This window comes from Lutra lutra, chromosome 11, assembly GCF_902655055.1.
Source record: "Lutra lutra chromosome 11, mLutLut1.2, whole genome shotgun sequence".
Taxonomy (NCBI): domain Eukaryota; kingdom Metazoa; phylum Chordata; class Mammalia; order Carnivora; family Mustelidae; genus Lutra; species Lutra lutra.
The window spans coordinates 2,685,975-2,704,796 of NC_062288.1; the positions used below are offsets into that span (position 1 = coordinate 2,685,975).

The 18,822-nt window shown below is 57.1% G+C and overlaps 1 protein-coding gene across 5 annotated transcripts in view; it reads right to left on the bottom strand.

Moving 5' to 3' along the window:
• Positions 1-750: 750 nt before the first annotated feature.
• Positions 751-18,822, bottom strand: part of TNS3 (tensin 3) — a 200,710-nt gene continuing 182,638 nt past the window's right edge. For all 5 annotated transcript variants that reach the window (XM_047695926.1, XM_047695922.1, XM_047695923.1 and 2 more), the window contains 8 exons: positions 18,587-18,718; positions 15,123-15,218; positions 14,396-14,473; positions 13,829-13,906; positions 6,098-6,266; positions 4,672-4,740; positions 4,550-4,576; positions 751-3,270 (listed from right to left, as the gene is read on the bottom strand). In XM_047695926.1, the coding sequence (XP_047551882.1) occupies positions 3,126-3,270; positions 4,550-4,576; positions 4,672-4,740; positions 6,098-6,266; positions 13,829-13,906; positions 14,396-14,473; positions 15,123-15,218; positions 18,587-18,718 (794 nt within the window). In that variant the 3' untranslated portion in view covers positions 751-3,125. The remainder of the gene's footprint in view (positions 3,271-4,549; positions 4,577-4,671; positions 4,741-6,097; positions 6,267-13,828; positions 13,907-14,395; positions 14,474-15,122; positions 15,219-18,586; positions 18,719-18,822) is intronic.

An 18,822-nucleotide genomic window follows, 5' to 3' on the forward strand; every position in this document is an offset into this window, starting at 1 on the left:
GGCAAGCCCCCACGCTGTAGACACCTGGAAGGTCCCCTCGGGGCTGAACATCAGAAGTCAGGTCCTCGGCGCAACAGCACATGTCGCAATTAAATTCTTAGTATCTCTGAATGTGGGGTGCCTGGGCGGCTCAGTGGGTTGAGCCTCTGCCTTCGGCTCAAGCCATGATCTCAGGGTCCTGGGATCGAGCCCGACATCAGGCTCTCTGCTCAGCGAGGAGTTTGCTTCCTCCTCTCCCTCTGCCTGCCTCTCTGCCCACTTGTCATCTTGCTGTCAAATAAATAAATAAATATATAAATAAATAAATAAATAAATAAATAAATAAATAAAATCTTAAAAAATCTCTGAATGTTATTTTTCAAAGGTCCCTGGGTGGAAATCTTAAAATAGATGCCCAAGGCAAAAACATATGTGAATTTATTTTTTTATAGTTTTTAAAAAATTTTTTTAATTAATTTATTTGACAGAGATCACAAGTAGACAGAGAGAAAGGAGGAAGCAGGCTCCCTCTGAGCAGAGAGCCCGATGCAGGACTCGATCCCAGGACCCTGAGATCATGACCTGAGCCGAAGGCAGAAGCTTTAACCCACTGAGCCACCCAGGTGCCCCCATATGTGAATTTATAACCGAATCCAACGCTCCACAAAACCCCCACTGAAACACGTGTACGCACACACGTGCACACACACACGCAAGCTCACAGAGGCACACCCCCTCTGGGCACTTCTACCCACACAGCAAAGGCCGGTCTCCCCGAGGCTTTACCACGTTGATAATTTTATTATACTCTGAATAGAGACAGTATCTGAAAAGCAGAGAAAATGACTATACAAAGGGTTTATAGAACATTCATTTACATACTGGATATATTCTTTACAATATAAGAAAAGTAAAAATACCCACTAACAATAAGGCCACTAAGGAGACACGAGGTCTTTGACGCCGAGGTCACACACGGAGACCTTAAATTCGGTGTGGCTTACCCCGGCGCCGGGTTAACACTGGAGGACACGGCGACCGGTTAATGAGCGGGCTAACAGGACCCTGGCTGTGAGGCGGTGGGGACCGTGGACTCCCCGGGACGGGACCCTGCGCCCGCCAGCGCCCGGAGGCCACGCGCCTTCCACGGAGCGGCCCCAAGCCTGCGTGGGGGTGGGGGCGGGGCTCCCCGAGGTCGGAGCCCGAGTTCCCGGGTTCCTCTTGCTCCGTGTGACGCACGTGTAACAGGGAAAGAAACCTGCTGTGCCGGCTCATCAGGAACCGGGGAGCAGACATCCTGATGTCCTGGCCGTGGCCAGGAAAGCCACAGGTGGCCAGTCCGCCTCACCAGCGAGGGGCTGCGGCTTCTTGAGCGCTCGGGACAGGGACTGCACGGGAGGCCCCAGAGCCCGGGTCACCCGCCCACTGTGCTTCTGGACCCCTCACTGGCCCGCACTGTTTCTAAACGAGCCCGCTCTTCGTGGGACGGGTGAGGGACCCGACCTGCGGTCTTTGGGTCAAACTGGGTAGAAGCCATCTCGGGATGAGGTGCGTCCTGGGGATGGCATCTCGGGTCCCCTTTGGCCGGATCTCTGCCATGACCGGAATCCTGAGATGCCAGCCGCCTCTGCTGAGGACCAGGCCCCCAGGGTTCCCAGGAGACGCCAACGTGTCCCACACAGCCACACCGACACCTCTCAGGGAACAGGTCTGTGAAGACCAGGCAAACATTTGGCACAGAAATGAGGCACTTGTGTCTGGGGCACGGAGAGGAGCCGGACGGCGGATCCGTCCCCCTGCTTTCACCTGCATCCGACGCCCCGCAACGTGAGGCCTTCCGCTCTGCGCTTCCCCACATCTGTCTTGGACCCACTTAACACAGAACTCACGACGCACGTTCGCGCTGCTGGAGTGATGCTGCTGGCAATGCCCAGGGGGCCGAAGAGCTGGTCGGGCAGAGCGGGCAGCTCCTGGGAGCCCAGAGCCACGGGGTGCCCGGGCCGTGTGGGGGGAGACTGAGCCCCCGGTCTGTCCTGGGGGACCCGTAGGAGCCGTGGCGTGACTGGCATCTGGATTCGGTAGCTCGGAAACGCAGGGGAGCAGCTCTCGGCCAAAGACAGCCTTGGAGGACTAGGATTCCTTATCTTCCTCCTCTTCCTCCTCTGCTCCGGGTGCTGGAAATGCAGGATCCCAGAGGCCGGGACAAGTGGCCAATGGCTCAGAGGGCCCAGAACTGCCTGGGAGAGCAGGGCTGAGTCTCCGCCCAAATGTGACCCGCCCTCCGGAACCTTCCTTCCCAGAAAGGACGTCACCCGCCTGCCGGATGGGAACCATCCCCCAGTGAGCTTTGGGGAGGTCAAGGTTGCTGAGGCTGGCCTGTCGGGGACGTGGCCCTGGATCATGGGCACAGGCTCGGCCTGGCAGCTCGCAGCACCGGGACCCCATCCTGCCCAGCAATTTACCATAAATAATTTGGCATAAGTAGAATATAAATTACACAAAAAGACACTTCACGTCCATGTTCCTTCTTCTCTCATGGACAACACCCTGTTTGGAGCTGGAGTGAGAGCGGGAGGCCGGAGCCACCACTGCCCGCCGGGCCGGGGCACGCGGGCAGCTCTGTGCCCTCCCCAGGGACTGGGTGGCCTTCCTGGTCCTCACAGCTAGCGTGTTCCCCCCCAGCTCATGCCCCCTGACTTCTGGGAGGGCCTGACCTGCACGGACCTTCAGCAAACATGCATCCCCTTCTCGGTGAGCTAGTGTCTCTGTCGTGGGAGAGAGGCCTCCCTTGGGTGCTGGATGGACAGGGGCCCTGCGCATGGCTGGTGGCACCCCCGGCCACCCAGGGCTGCCGTCCAGGAGCCGGATGCACTCCTTCCCACCGATGCCGGTGTGCAAGGGGCATGGGGACCCGCATCCTCGCTCGGCCCTGCCGCATGGATCCCACTTTCCTCCACCCGGGAAGCGCTTGGATACGGAGATGTGCTGGCTAGCAGTGTTTCGGGGAAGGACAGCAGACGGGAGGTCGTGTGTCCTCGTGTCTGTGAAGCCGGAGGAGAAGCCCCCGGCCCTCCTGGGGCTGGAACATCAGGCCGGCCAGATGCCGGCAGCGGACGCTCTGGCCCCGCTCGGTCTTGGGCTGGGGGTCAGATCTTCTTAGGGGAGCCGATCATGACCTTTGACACAAAGTTGACGATGGCACTGGCTGGCTGCTCGGGGTCATGCTCTGCGAATAAGTGGCACACATTGTCTGTGGCACTGCCCTGCTTCCGGGCCACAAACCCGAAGACTCTGCAACAGAGAAAGTGGGAGGTCAGCGTGCCAGTGTCCCATAAGGTCCAAGAGTGGGTGCAAACCTGCGGCTACTCCCCCTGCACCCCACAACTTCTACTCACCACTCACCGCCACTCAGCCGGGCACTGCCCACACCTGTCCACCCCTCAAGCCCCCAGGTACGGCAGGTGCACGGCCGGCCACCGCCCCCACCACCGCCCCGGCCACTGCCCCGGGCCACTCCTGGCCAGGATCCTGCAGACTCAGGTCAGAGCGGGTCCCAGAGCCCCCACACGGTTGGTGGCCTGACTCTCCCAGAGGAGGCCAGGTCCCTCCAGTACTGGGATAGGGCAATCAAGTCACGGGGGGCTCAGGTGAGGGCTGCACGCAGGCCCTGCCTGGACGTCCCACACTCCTGCCCACACTCGGGCCTCCTACACCGCAGTTACAAACTACGGGTAAGGAAGGAAATGGTTTAAAAGAACCGCACGTCTAACTATTAGAGGAATCGGAGCCGTTCTCCAAATGGGCCTCCATGAGCCCTGACCCTCGCACGGGGACTTCCGCTATCCCCGGGAAACTCGCTCTGCTCCTTCTTAGAAAAACGAGGGATTCATCTGTTCCAGCGGCGCAGCTTCCCCGCCACAGAGCGTGTGGCTCGAGGAGCCCCAATGGGGTAGTGCACTCCACACACGGGAACACCGCCAGCCCCGCGTGCCAGAGCCCAGGGCCTCCGAGCACTTTGTCAGATCCCGAGACAAACAGGACCGTGAACGGGGTGCCAGGGTGGGACCCGTGTGGTTCGAGCGATTCCCGGCAATCGGATTTAGGTTACACAGAGGAAGCCGGCCTGAAGGGTGCAGACGGCTCCGGAAGGTTCCGGAAGGTTCCAGGAGCACCGCTGCCAGCAAGACTGGCCTGCTGCGGGGCCAGGGCAGCGGAAACCGCGCTCCCCCTGCGTCTGCGAAATGCTGAGCGCCAGGTCGCTGTCGCTCACACAGGACGTCCTTCCTCTACGCCGACTCGTGCACCTGCGTCTGCGCCTGCCCCGAATGGCCCGAAAAGCCGTGCGACTGGCTCCACGCCGCGGTCCGGGGAACTGTGTGTCTTGGGGAGGAGCGAGCGGGAAAGCGAACCCCGGGAGGCCCTTCCTACAGAAGGACGCGCTTCCCTGTGTTTAAGCCGTGAACGCGCTGGCACGAGTCTCTCCCTTCCCTATGGGAAACCCTCGCTGGAACTCAGTGACGACATGAACTTTGGTCCGTGCTGGGGAGGGCGCCGGCGTCCGGGAACTCACCTGGAGCAGGGGCCATCCGTGATCCACCTGGCGGACAGAAAGGAGAGGAAGAGTTATGTTAACGTCTTTATTCGCTTAACGGGCAAAAGGACGCGCGCTGCTTGATACAGAGATTATCTTACTTCCTGTCCTGCGGGTCCAACGCGCAGAAAATCACGCTGCTCACGGGGTAGTGTCTCCGGAAGAAGAGCCTGTCGGGACAGGGCGGGGGGACATGGTTTTGTTAGCAGACGGGAGGGGGACAGTGATGCACGGTGCAGGCTCCCTAGAAGGAGAGTCGGGCGGAGGGTGACTCGATTACTTGGAGAGAAGAACACGCAGACGCCGGTCAGAAATGGGCAGACGGGACGCGGGGCTGAGTGGCGTTGGAAAAGCTGGTTCTTGGTGAGAGGGACGCACAGAGCAGAGCAACACTGTGCCCCTGCCAGCTGCGTGGGGTTCGGGACCAAACCCCGGAGCCCTGGCACGGCCCCAGAGGAGAACCAGGGAGCCCAGCCTTCCTGTGCTTGCCCGAGAACCGCAGACTGTGTCCAGCCACAGACCACGTCCAGCGAACCTTCCTTGCTGGGCACAGGGTGTCCAGGCAGGGACCGGAGCCCGCGTCAGTCAGAGGGATGGGGCGGACGGCTCATTGTGAACATACAGACTAACTGCGAGGTGGGCACGAAGGGCAGGTTGGGGCCGCCCTGGGGACAGCGCTGCCTGCTGGCCAGAGCCAGTGGGCTGGCCTTGTGCCCCATGACACTCCTGCCATCCCTCTGCCTTTACAGCTGAGGACCCAGCTCTTTCAGTAACCACACCGGGCTGTTTCCGTTAACACATGAATAACAAGTGCATCGGAAATGCCTTTGACCCTGAGGCCACGGGCTCTGCTGGGAGGAGGGGCACACACGCCGCGGTCCGTCCACCTGACTCTGCTCCCCCTTCGGACTGCGGCCCTACTATGTTCCTGGGACATCTGCTAGGTAGAAGCCGCTCAGGGGCAGCTCTGCTGAAAGCCACCGAAACATTGTTCCCTACATATTCCAATACCACGTAGAGAACATTTAGTATCGTAACGTACTACACAGTAGAGAGACGATTGAGAGTGACTGTCACTAACATTAGTCTTAATGTATCACTGATGGTTACGTTACGGTTCGTTATCTAGATACTGAAATCAGACCTAGCAGCGTCAAAACGGGACGACCACCAGTCGGAATGACACGGAACCAAAGACAGGGTGGTTCTACCACAGTCTCCCAGTGTTTTAACAGAATCGAGTTAAAAGGTTTTTCTGTTTAAAAATTATACTCGTGTGTGGGTGAGACACTCAAAGGTCCAAACCTTTCCCCCTTTTCTTTTTTATTACAACTTTATTGACTCCCAAGAAGAAAGGCCCCGGGCCGAATGTCCACGGTTTACGTGCGGCTCCTGGGAGGCCATGAAGGACGGGGCGTGCCGATGAGGGACGCGTCCAGAGCCTCATCCCAGGGATGTGCAGGCTGGCGGGACGTCCGACTGGGTGCCCAGAAGCCCCACCCGCAGCCCGGGCCCAGGCACACTCACTTCCTCTGGTTATCCGTCAGGGTGATGCCCTGGGCTGACACCTTGAAGTGCACGACCGTGCACAGGGGAGGCGGCTCCTGTACGAGGGTGAGGCTCAGGGCCTTCTGGATGGCCTGGTGGCCGGTGAGCGACTCCATCTCCACGGAGTTCAGGTACCACACATTGCAGGCTGGAAGACACCCGGGGAAGCAGGTGTTCACCAGAGGCAAAGCCCTCAGTCCCCGATTCCACAGGTGTGGATGGGGCAGGACGCAGGACACACGTGCCCGGAAGGCCCCATCCCAGGAGCCTCCCGCTGTCCCTGCTGCTGCGTCTCCACTGGGGCCGGAGACCCCTCCCCGCCTTCGTGCCGGTGTGGGTCCGCAGCACCACTGCCGGTCAGGGAACATGCGGGAGGGAAGCCTGAGGGCCAGCACCCCTCAGAAGCATCCGCACATAGAGCTGGAAGCCACAGCATCCAGAGCAGCAGGGACGATGCGTGAGGCATGTGACTTGGAACAAAGGCTGTGTGAAGAAGGGTCTGCACCGAGTTCATCGGAGTATGGAGCTCTGCCCTTGATCCTGAGTTGCTGAGTGTGACAAGCATGTCAGCCAGGGTCCCACTGAGGTCATGGGGAAAAACCACCAGAATCGAATTATCATCAGAGCCACTGCAGAGGCCCAAGTGGAAAGGCCCAGGAGAAGGGAAGAAGCAGATTCTAGAAAGCCTCCCAGGTAGACTCCAGGAAGACTCCCAGGAAGGACGCAGCCCAGGGCTGGCGGATGAGGTCTTCAGCGAGACTGTCTACCCTGCACGGAGACGGCCATGCTCACTACAGGGGGTGACCCCACTTCCTCTAGGGGCACAGCCCCGAACTCGCCATCAGCAGCGAGTTTCCTCCGAGACCCCAGCTTTCCCCTACAAAGTTTCCTGAACCACTCCCTTGCCCTCACCAAGAGCAGCTTGAGACGGCACCCAGCCAGAAATGCCCTGTGCCGTCAGGCAGCCACGAAAGGGAACTTCCTATCCCAAAAGCAACCGTTTTCAGACCTCCGGGCTCTGCTAATACTGTGCACTCTGAGGACAATCCCTGCCTCTTGGGCTGTGGAGAGTACTTTCCGGAGCCCGTCTCCACCTATCTGCACCTGTCCTGTGCAGTAGAGGGCACAGTGGCCTGGACACCCCGAGAAGAGGTCCAGCAGCCTCGTAGCCCCTGGGAATCCATGCCGCCCCAGCTCTGTGCTGCTTCTGCCGCTGCCGCGGTATCGACGGGGCGCGCTCAGTGAGACACACCGGACGTTCCGAGGGTGCACCGTGGAGTCTACTATGAGGCCTACAGGCTGTGTGCGAGCGCCCTCGGCCACAGGTGATGCCTGCAGACGACACCATGTGCCCATCCTCACAGCAGACACACCTTCCGGAGGTCACACCTGCACGCTCTCACCCAGAGGGATGCTCAGGGGGTGGGCAGGAGTCGCAGAAGCACCTGCTCCCTCTGGATGGCAGGCACCAATCCGAGGGGAGCGGCAGGGCTGGGGTGACCCACACTCCAGCTGCCAGCTGGACTTGAGGGGTTTACACGGGTCGTCTCAGGACAGAGCGTGTGTTGGCACATTATGACTGTGACTGCCCAGCACCCTGTGCCCGCCATGCTCCAATGAAATGCTGGGTCAACACTGACTGCCCTTCCGGATAACGTGGCTGTCTTTATCGGGAGGCTTGGGGTCCCAGAGGTCCCAGTTCCAAGAAGACTCAGAAGGAGAAATCTTCCATAACCACGGTGGACGACCAACCCAGAGGTGGGGATACTGGAGGCACATGCTGACTTAGTGGGAAAACGGAAAGGTTCAACAAACCCCCACGCAAAACTGAGCAGCCAGCAAACGGGGGTCATGCCGCACGTACAGCGACAAGAAGATGGGAAAGGGGGGTGTGGCGGCCAGAGCCGACGCTCGTGTGGCTCACGGGAAAGACATGAAGAGAGTGAGTCCCAGGATTTCTCAGCACAAGGAGAACCTTTCTTTCCTTTCCTCCTTTTATTGTATCCACACGAGAAGATGGACACGGTCTGAGCCTCTGGAGGTGACCACCTCACAACTTAGATCATCAAACCCTCTCACCGTGTGCCGCAGGCCTGTGCAGCGATGGTACATCAACTATTCCTCAAAGCCAGAAAGACGTGAGAGGCGGATGGGAAAGCAGGATAAAACTATGTCCCTGCTATCGTCACAAGTATAAAAGGAAAGTGCGCGTGTTTGAGCAGGAGCTGGATGGGTGCTTGGAAACTTCAAGACTGTGTGATTTTCGGAAGGTGGATGGCCTGCCTTCGATTTCATGAGCGTTCCTGTGAGCATTTCCAAAAACAAGACGAGGAATTCTGATCTAACTGCAGTGAATCCCACAAAATGGGCACAGCCTGGGTCTACAGGACAGGCTCCCACCAGCCCTTGTGGAACCACACACGGCCTTTCGATAAGGAGTTAGGGCGTGGGGACTCTCACCCTTGATGGCAGAGCCATGGGGTCTTTCCTCAGAGCAGAGGAGGGAAGCTGTCCCTTGCCAAACCTCAGCCGGGGGTGGGTCTGCCAAGCATACGGGTCCCGGAGCCCTGCTCTCCAGTCGGCGGGGTGGGGGGTGGGCACAGGGTGACCAGGGTTTGTCCACACAGCCTGGCCCCCAACGTCCAATTCTACCTGATGCGTGGCCCTGCGAGGGGCGGGGGTCGCCTTGTGGAGCAGGGCTGCCTCCTGTGAACGGGCCGCACCTGTCATACCCACGGGAAACAAAGCCTCAGGGACACACGGCCTCCCTCAGTCCTACTGCGTCCGGGAACCCGGGTCCGAAGACGCAACACAAGATTCAGAAACAAGGACGTAATGCGGAAAGGTAGCCTCCCAAGGGTTGTTTCTAATATCGAGAAGCAGGAATAAGCCAAAGGAGCAGGACAGACCACTGTGCAGCCGCTGGAAGCGAGACCTGCGCGGTGTGTGGACGAAAGGGAGAACTTCTTACTTGGAGCGAGATACGGAAAAACATCCAGGGCGTCTGGCCTCTGAGCAATTCACCTTTCCTCTCTTTTCCGAGTCTCTTCCTTTTTTTTTTTTTAATCAAGATTTTATTTATTTGTCAGAGAGAGAGCATGAGAAGAGGGGAGGCGGAGGGAGAGGGGGAAGCAGGCTCCCCGCTGAGCAGAGAGCCCGATGCGGGGCTCGATCCCAGGACCCTGAGATCATGACCTGAGCTGAAGGCAGACGCTTAAGGACTGAGCCACCCGGGCGTGCCTTCCCTTTTCTTAATTTAAAGAACTTCTACTGCTTTTATAAAGAAAATATCCTTCACAATGTGGTAAGTTAAGGACACAGCGTAACACTTCTGGGAAATGAGCAAGAGGCCTGGCCCTTCTTCTCGGGATGGACTGTATCCCGCGGCTTCAACGCCACCAAAGAAGAGACAAAAACGTCAACTCAGAGATAGGAATGACCCAGAAAGCCCTTGGTGACCAGAGAGGAGGGGAAGCGGACGAGGGAGCGTGCACCCCCGCCGGGGCTGCCCGTGTCTGCTCACGCTCCCGGGTGCTGCTCCCTCAGCTTGACGGGGAAGGGCTCCACACAGGACAATTCAAGCCCTGGGGTGAATGAGGACACTCACAAAATTTAATCTGGGGGCGGCGCCTGGGTGGTCCAGTGGGTTAAGCCTCTGCCTTTAGCTCAGGTCATGATCTCAGGGTCCCGGGATCGAGCCCCGCATCGGGCTCTCTGCTCAGCGGGGAGCCTGCTTCCTCCTCTCTCTCTCTGACTGCCTCTGTGTCTACTTGTAACCTATCAAATAAATAAATAAAATCTTAAAAAAAAAATTTAATCTGGTGGAAAAAAAATCAGTTCCTTCCAGGCGATCGCCAATGGGACAGTCTGACTGCCTCCCTACGCTTTTTCCAACAACCACAGGGCCTCTGCGAGCTCACGGCTGTTTTGTCCTCACTCGAGACACGGATCCGTGTCCTGATTCCACGCCCTGCCTTGTCCCCCATGAAGTGAGCTGCACGGACGTCTTAGAAACATGCAATTTTAAAAGGACACAGGCTCCACGCCGTCGTGCACAAACGCTCAACTCAGAGGCTCACGTGGTCTCCAGGGATCTGCCATTCTTCAGAACAGCACGTGATCGAACACTGCTGGCGCCTGCCAGGCGCTCTTCCACAAGACTGTGAAGTAGGATCGTTGATAAGCCGGAGTAGAAGAAGCTATCCAACCACAAGGGCTACAATGGTTCCTAAGGATGATTAGCAAATGCACTTTTACGTTTATTAACTGGACATTTAATGGGAAAAACGGTAACCAAGAAGCTGAGGGAGAAACGCGAGAGGTGGCTTGTCTAAGAGATTCCTGGGCCAAGTGCAGAGCGCCGAGCACGTGGGGGGCGGTGAAACCCCAGGCTGAGCGCACACACCCTGGAGACATCAGGCACCCCACTGTGCCCCATGCCAGGTAAGAGTGAGGCCACAGGGTCATGTCTCCTCGGCCAGGAAGAGCATTTTCCGTGCAAACACAGCAGGGATAAAACCACAACAACCTATGTGAATGCCCCCGTCACAGTTCCCACGGCAGTTTTCAATGTCTGATTCACGTGGCGTCTGCAGCCATGCTGTTGGGAGAGATCATTATCATCGTTATGTCAAGGTCCACGTGGCTGAGTGGTCAAAACCCTGTGCGGTAGAGCCTGGACTTGAACCCAGGGCTGACACAGCCCACGCTCCTCATTTTGGACCTCCGCGTTCTAACATTGTTGCTGTTTGGCACAAAGCACGTCACCCTCATTCTGGACACACAGAACGTACCCCTCAAGGACGGTCTGAAAAGAGTTCAATACTCCATTACTTGTTGAGAGAGAGATGGATTTTAGCTGAGCAACAGGCATAGTGACAGGGAGATCCGCAGAGAAAAACTGCACGAGAGAACCATGTGCATCGTACAGAGGCGGTAATAAGAAAAGAGCTGTAGATCGCACTGACCTCCGACACAGAGCCACGGCTGTGAAGTCGGTACTGATACGTGGTGCAGAAAGGAGGTATTTCTTGTCCGGGCCTCCAACCAGACGCTGACATTCCCTTCCCAATCTTTCCAAGAGCAAACATGGGGAACTCGGCTCCCTCACAGCTGCAGACCCACAGGAGCCCTGTGGCCTTGGCCGTGTCCACAGCCCACCTACATGGGGGCCACGAGGCTTGCATCAAATGTGGCAACAGCGAGCAAGGGACTGTCCTTACATCACGGTGCAGAAAACAAGATTAATATAGACGTCGATCCCTTTCCTGCCCATCAGAGAACAATCACAATTTGGAACTAAACACACAATCCAATGTACATTAGCAGCCCCCAGTGAAATACCTCAGTATAAATTTAATAAAATTATGTACAAGAAATAGTCACAAGGAAAACTGTAAAACTTTGATGAAAACCATAAAATAACTAAACAGACAGAGAGTCCATGTTCATGGATAAGAAGACTTTGTCAAGATGGCAGTTCTGCCCAACTTGATCTATAGATGCAATTCAATTCCAATAAAAATCCCAGCAAGTTATTTTGTACACATTGGCTGACGGATTCTAGAGTTTATATGGAAGCAAAAGACCAAGAAGAGCCAAACATGCTTGAAGGGGAAGCAGGACTGGAGGACTGACACTACCTGACTTGAAGATTTACTGGAAAGCCAGTAGTCACAACTGCGTTATTAGCAAAAGAACAGACAATAGATCAGTAGAAAACACTGGGAGCCCAGAAATAGACCCGCGTAAGTACAGTCAGCTGATCCTCGACAGAAGAGTAAAGATAATACAATGGAGCGGAGATCCTGTCTTCCACAGAGGACGCGAACACACACCTCACACCTTTCCTAGACACTGACTCACCGTGGGCCACAGGCCAGAATGTAAAATGTGAAAGTATAAAACTTCCAGAAGATCACACAGAAGAAAATCCAAATCATTGTGGGTTTGGTGACAAACTTTTTAGAGACAACCCCAGAGGCATGACCCACGAAAGAAAGAAAAGATAAACCGGATGGCATTAAAATTAAAAATTTCCACTCTGTGAAGACAACGTCAAAAGAATGAGAAGATGAGCCACAGACTGGGGGAAAATATTTGCAAAAGACACATCCGATAAAGGACTGCTCTCCAAAATGTACAAACAACTTCTAAAATTCAACAAGAGGGAAAATACCCAATGAAAAAACAGACCAGATACCTTAACAGACATCTCACCAAAGAAGGCGTACAAGCAGCAAATAAGAGAAGATCCATGTCACGTGTCATCATGGAAATGCAAATTAAAACGTCGATGGGATATGAAAGCACACCTATTAGAAACAGCCCAAATCCAGAACCTTGATGACACCAAATGCTGGCAAAAAGGTGGAGCCAAAGGAGCTCTTATTCACTGCTGGTGGGAATCCAAAATGGCACAGTGGCTTTGAAAAACAATGCTGGTTTCTTACAAAATTAAACATACCAGTGGCACCTGGGTGGCTCAGTGGATTAAAGCCTCTGCCTCAGCTCAGGTCATGATCCCAGGGTCCTGGGGATCAGTGGGGAGCCTGCTTCTCCCTCTCCCCCTTCTCTTTGCTTGTGTTCCCTCTTTAAAAACAAAAACAAAAACCCACACAACTAAACCGAACATACTCTGACTATACAATCCAGGACTCGTGCTCCTTTTTATTTACCCAGAGGAGCTGAAAACTCGCATCCACGCAGAAACCTGGATATGATGTTTCCCACAGCTTTATGCACAACTGCGAAAAGTTGGAAGCAAAGCAAGATGTCCTTCAGTGGGGGACGGAGGAGTACTCTGTGGTCCGTGCAGACAGTGTAAGAGCATTCGGCACCAAAAAGCAATGAGCTCCCAAGCCATGAAAGGACGTGAAGGAAACTTCTGGCACTAAGGGACAAAGCCAATCTGAAAAGGCTACCAACTCTATGACTCCAATGGTGAGATGTTCTAGAAAGGGCAAAACTATGGAGGCAAGAAAAGGGTCAGCGTTGCCAGGGTCTGGAGGGTGGGCAGGAGCACGCGGAGCACAGAGGACAACGTATGTCCTCTGGATGATACCCTGGTCGGGGGGACGCGTCATTACGTATGTGTCCAAACCCACAGAAGGAACAGCACCGAGGGTGAGCCCCAGTGGAGACTCGGTGACAGCGACGTGTAACATAGGTTCACGAACAAAGGTACCCTGTGGTGGGGGACACCGTAACGTGGAACGTCGGGCAGGGGGTCTGTGGGAAACCTCTACCCTCCTCTCAATGTTGCCGTGAACCCACAACTGCTCTAAAACTTCATAAAGTCTATTAGTTTAAAAAAAACATGTGCCCAGGCAAACTCGCTGTCCCAGGGTCTGTGTCACCCTGGGTTGTGGGCAAATGGGGCGATGCTGTCGGCTGCTCAGTTAGGCCCACGAGCGCTCTTACACTCACGGCTGGGGGGGCCGGGCCCCCACAACTGGCTCCCTGCCTTCTTCCCAGACGAAACCCGGGACCTGGCTTTCTCCCACAGTCTCTTGTCTTATCCGCAGTGGGGGTATTTTTAGCTCGAGGAGGCCTTGCTCTGTCCGTCCACACTCGCTGTTGTGCCCGGCCTGGGGGGCCCCCCAAAAGGGAGCTCCTTCACGCACCCAGCAGGAAGGAGACCCTCAGACCCAAGAAGACCCCCTTTCCACCCAGGAACTCGGACCAGCGGACACGAAGCCAGCGACTAACCTGCTCCTTGCTTTAGAAGCTCTGCGGCCGAATTGGCCGCCGTCTGGGGAGAGCTGTCGGCGATCTCCTCCAACGGATCTGTGGGAAGGAGAAAGAAAACGCGGGCATGAGTCCGGCTCCCTGGGGAAGAACCTTTACAACAGGGTGGGACTCGGGAGCCTGGGTTCCCAGGCGGTGACAACCCCCGGCGTTGTGAGCAGGTGGAGGGGGCAACATGGTCCAGCAACATGTCTCTCTCTGCTCTCACGAACCACTGTGGAGGGCAAATCGCACTTACCTACGCCGTAAACCAGTCACTATGAATCTACTACAATCATGTGACATCAAGGCTGCCCAGGAAGGTGGGAAGTACGGCCAAATGACACTGTAGTCACGTGAGGTGACGGCGTCACCAGGGCCTGCCTCTGCCGACTGGGCTGGACCATACGATGCTCTCTGGGGTTGACCCACAGGGCACGCGACAGAGGACGACTCCGGTCCAACTTCTGTGGGCACGTCCTCATGGACCCGACACTGCCGTTCCCCACACACGCGATACCCCGGCCGCGCAGAGGCCCCCCCGCATACCTCGGTCTGGAATGAGCAGCTTACAGGGCAAAGCCAAGGGCGTGATGGAGTGCTGACACACCAAAGCCGTCAGGCTCCCTGGAACGGGTGAACAGCAGACGGGCGTTAGCGGGGCCCCACACACCGCCCGCTCCGCCCGTGTGCCCGCTGCGGGAAGCCCCTGCGGGAAGCAAGCGCTTCTGCTTTTAGCAACTAATACTCCGTTACTGCGGGACTTGGTGCAAAGCTTCAGTGATGTGACCAGTCCCGCAAGACAGCTCGAAGCTACGTAAAGGGACTGCGGGTGAGTGTTGGCCAAGACATGCAGGTGCCGACTTCTACAGCGGACATCGGCCGTCGATGGAGTCTGGGACTGCAGCCCAGGTGCCTCCGTGGTCCTTGCCATGTGCTCCTGGAGGCTGGGACTGTGTGTCCGGGTGTATCCCGGCAAGCCTGCGAGGCTGGCAAGGGCTCTTCTCACGGAGAGGAACGGCCCGCGCTCCGACTCTAACCCAGACCCCACTCGCGGGCCTGCGTGCAAGGCCGCCACCTGTCTGCCATCTATTTGGGTCTGAGAAAGCCTTCGGAACAACTCCCTACCCAGTTTATCGTAGAGACAGTAACTCGGAGGAGGGCACGGGGAGCCCGGAGCATGGGAGGGGATGGCCCCGCCTCTCGGGGCAGCAGTCGGGGTGCACACCATTCTGGCATGGGCCAGAATGCTAACTGGGACCTTACAGCCACTTACCGAAATAGGGTTCGTTGGGGCACCCTTTCAATCGCACTCCCTTAGGGGTACACTCGATCAGAAAGTGCCGAACGAGTTCATTGGCCAGATCCCCTGCTGCAGTGAGAGATTGAAAAGAAAGAAAAAAGAGAATTTAAAAAACAAGAGCACGGGAGGATGGGAGAGAGGGACAGAGCACCAGCTAAAGGGAGGGGCCCCCGGAGCCAGGCCGCTGGCGTCGGTGGGCTGCCAAGCAGCACCTGAGGATGAGAGCAGAGCCCCCCCCCCCGGTGACATGTCCAGAGGTGCAGGGGTCCCGGGGACGGTCCCTCACACATTCTGCAAGCATTCCCAGTGCAGGGATGAGTCCGCAGCTACAAACAGGAACATGCCATCTAGACCCTTCCCCTCGTAACAGGAGAAACTAGAAGGATCTGGACGCAAGGTGATGCCCGAGAACAAGCCACTGACGGGAGCTGGAAGGGACCAGCCAGGAGCCCCGTGGCAGACCCCCAGGAAGGAAGCCCTCCATCACTGGGACCAGACAGAACATCGCCGCTGCCCCACACCGGCCTGAGCATCTGAAGACGGGGCACGTCCTGAAAACCACCAAACTGAGCTGGAAACCACCCGACAGCGGCACCAGCTGGCGGTGAGTCTGGTCACCCACCGGGCCTATGGGTGGCTCCCACACAGGCTGACAGACAACAGCAGCGGGCACGTCAGGGGCGATGGGGAGGGCTGGCAGGAAGAGCGACGGTCAGACTCCATGGCAGGTTGTGGTGAACACAGGAGTGGAAAGGAGCAGTGTGCCACCACGGCTGTGGGAGGAGAAGGATCCGCGTCTTCCACACTGAAGGGGACACAGGCTCCAGGGACAGGTGTCTCAGTGGGACGGTCAGCCTCTGGCTGCCCGGAGAATAGATTTGTCCTGGACGTCTGTCACTGCCCGGTCTCTGGGTACCAGAGGTGGGTGCTGACTTGCCAGGCTCTTCCCTCTCCAACTCCCCCTGCACCGTGACAGCCAATTGCCAAATCCAGGGCTGGGCGAGGACAGGCAGCCAGTGAAGATTTCAACCAGAGGACACCAGTGATGTTTTGTGACCTTCACCCTCAGGCTGAGTCAAGATTGGCCTGCGAGGTGTGTGCCCAGCGGGAGGCAAGAACACACACACGGCACAGTCCGCGTCTCCGAAGCCACAGCATGTGCAGGAAGGACGCCGGCTCAGTCTCCGTGGAGGAAGAGCCCGACACACTCCGCAGCGCCCGTCCCCGCTCTCCCCGCGGACCCCGTCCACAGACACCGAGTGCTCCCGTCTGGAGACTCTCCTGCTCGAGTCCTCGCTCAGGACTGCTGGGGCTTCTCCCGCTGGGCTCCTCTCCAGGCTCAGCTGTCCTACGCGATGTGCACGAAGCCTCCTCCTCCGTCGCTTGCAGACAGCACCGTCCGGACGTGGGTCAGAGTCCCTGCACCCCTGCCCCTTCCGCTGCCCCCACGGCAGACACCTCTGTTTCCTGAGAGCCCCTCGGCCGACGCCTTAGCCACCGAACCTCATGTCCTTCCAGGTGCGGCTCCGAGGTCACTTGCTCCTGGACACCGTGAGCACAGTCTCCATCCAGGCTTCCCGTCCACCTCTCCGGTCCGGGACGCGGCACGTGAGTGAAGCAGGCCAGTGTCCTTTTGCTCCTTAAACATGGGAGCTCCTACTCTGCTTATCCGGACGCCCCCGTGTCCGGTGATGAGCCCGGCGCCCAGGCGAGGAGCCTGCCTCCTGGCACTTCCTGACATGGCGTTTTTTATGAACTACTGGCGGCTACGCTGCATCAGGGGAGTCCCCGGGAGCCATTCTTCCAACGGCATCTGCTCACTTCGCGTCCCTGTGTCACAGGTCGGTATTTCCTGCAGTATTTCCAGCTTTTTCGTTATTATTACGCTTGTTACTATGACCTGGGATTAGACGGGCGGGACGCTCAGACGGCTTTCCCACCAAAGTGTTTTTTCATTAAGGCGTGTGTACTGCTTTTTGAGAGAGCAGGCCGTTGCACACTTCGTGGACCACAGCACAGAGTAAACGTGACTTTCATGCCCACTGAGAAGCCTGGAAGCTCGTCTGACGCGCACCAGAGCTATACTCATTATCGTAATATGCACTACGGGGATACGCGTACTGCGAATCACCTTATTCCGACACACGCACCTGCGGTGTCTTAGGCGGGCCTGCAATCCCTGGAAAGCCGTCAGAGTGACAGTTACCACAGTCTTACAAGTAGAAACAATGAATCTTAGAAGACAGCAGAAGAACCTCACAAAAGAATACATATTAGTTCTCTGATGCAGAGTTGAAAAGGGGCAAAACCATGATGTTCAGGGATTGCTATTTTGCTGGTTAAGAGGAAGATGCTGTAACTCTCCCTTCTACTTAGCAGGTGTCCTGTCCGCAGCGGCAGGATGGGCGACTTGGACAGTGTGTGTCCGTCGGGGCACAGAAAAGGGGCAGGTGTAGCTGGGGACGGAGCTCGTCACCAGGGGAAGGTGGGAAAGACCCTGGGACCCCGTGATTCCGCGCCAGAGCCTCTGTCAGCACGAACTGACCAACGTTCTAGCGTGAGTCAGTCCCCCTCGGACACCCCAACACAGCTAGCACTCACACGTTCAGGTCCCCAGAGACCACAGCGCACAGGGGTTCTTGCAGGAATGGTAGGCAGGAAAAGGACAGACAGTAGGACATCGGAAGGACACGTGGCCAGCCCCAAGGGCCTCACGGAGCCCAATCTATGGTCTCTGGGATATGCGCAAGGTCACGGGCTGATGGAGCGTGACGCACAGGAGGGGTGCAGGGGCCTCCCCCGAGGTTGTCTCCTGGTTGTGGGCACACGTGTGTTTGCTTCATGAGAACGTTCACCACGCACACAGCCCTCGCGACCTTCTCTGCGCATGGTCATGTCCGGAAAAGTACCCGGGAGAGTGAGCATGAACGGAAAGTACCCGGGAGAGTGAGCAGAGATCTGAACACAGCCGCACGTGGTTCATGGGGTGGAGGGCCGTGGGGACACCCCTGGGGCTCATGATCCAGCGTCATTCTTAATCCAGCAAAACGCTCTCCGGAGCATCGGGGCAGAAAGGCATGCACAGGCCACTGCCTTTCATGCGAGGAAAAAGGAGCATGCCTGTCTACAGTCACTGGAGGGACGGTCAGGGAGAAGGGGCGGGAATTTATTACACTTCCTGGGGCAGAATGGGGCCCCGGGCAGCCGAACAAGGGAACGCGTCACTCATTCACAGCAATAAAGAACTCAACTCCACAGATCATTAACAATGTCGCCTGCACAAGGCCAGTCCCGAGGGGGCCTCACTGGAACAACACGGAGACTATGAAGAAACTCAGAGCCGTGTTTGCAAAGTCCCCCAGCATGGCACAGCCGAACGCGTAAGCCACAGACCTCGCAGGCGGGTGAGCGCGCCCCATCAGCTCCCGGGTCCCTACCTTTCTTGTTGAGCTGCAGGACGGAAGGGGGGGGCGTAGCCACTTTCATGGCCAGGCCATAGGCTCCTCGGAAGGAGTGACTGTCCCTGACGATGAATGAGCCCGGCTCCTTGTCCTTCAGCATGGCGATGGCTGGGGAGGGAAGCAGAGACACACACACGTTTGCCGGGGTCCATGAGGCCTGCCCGCACACGTGGCAGACGAGTGCTTTTGCAAACTGGGTCGGAGGGAACAGG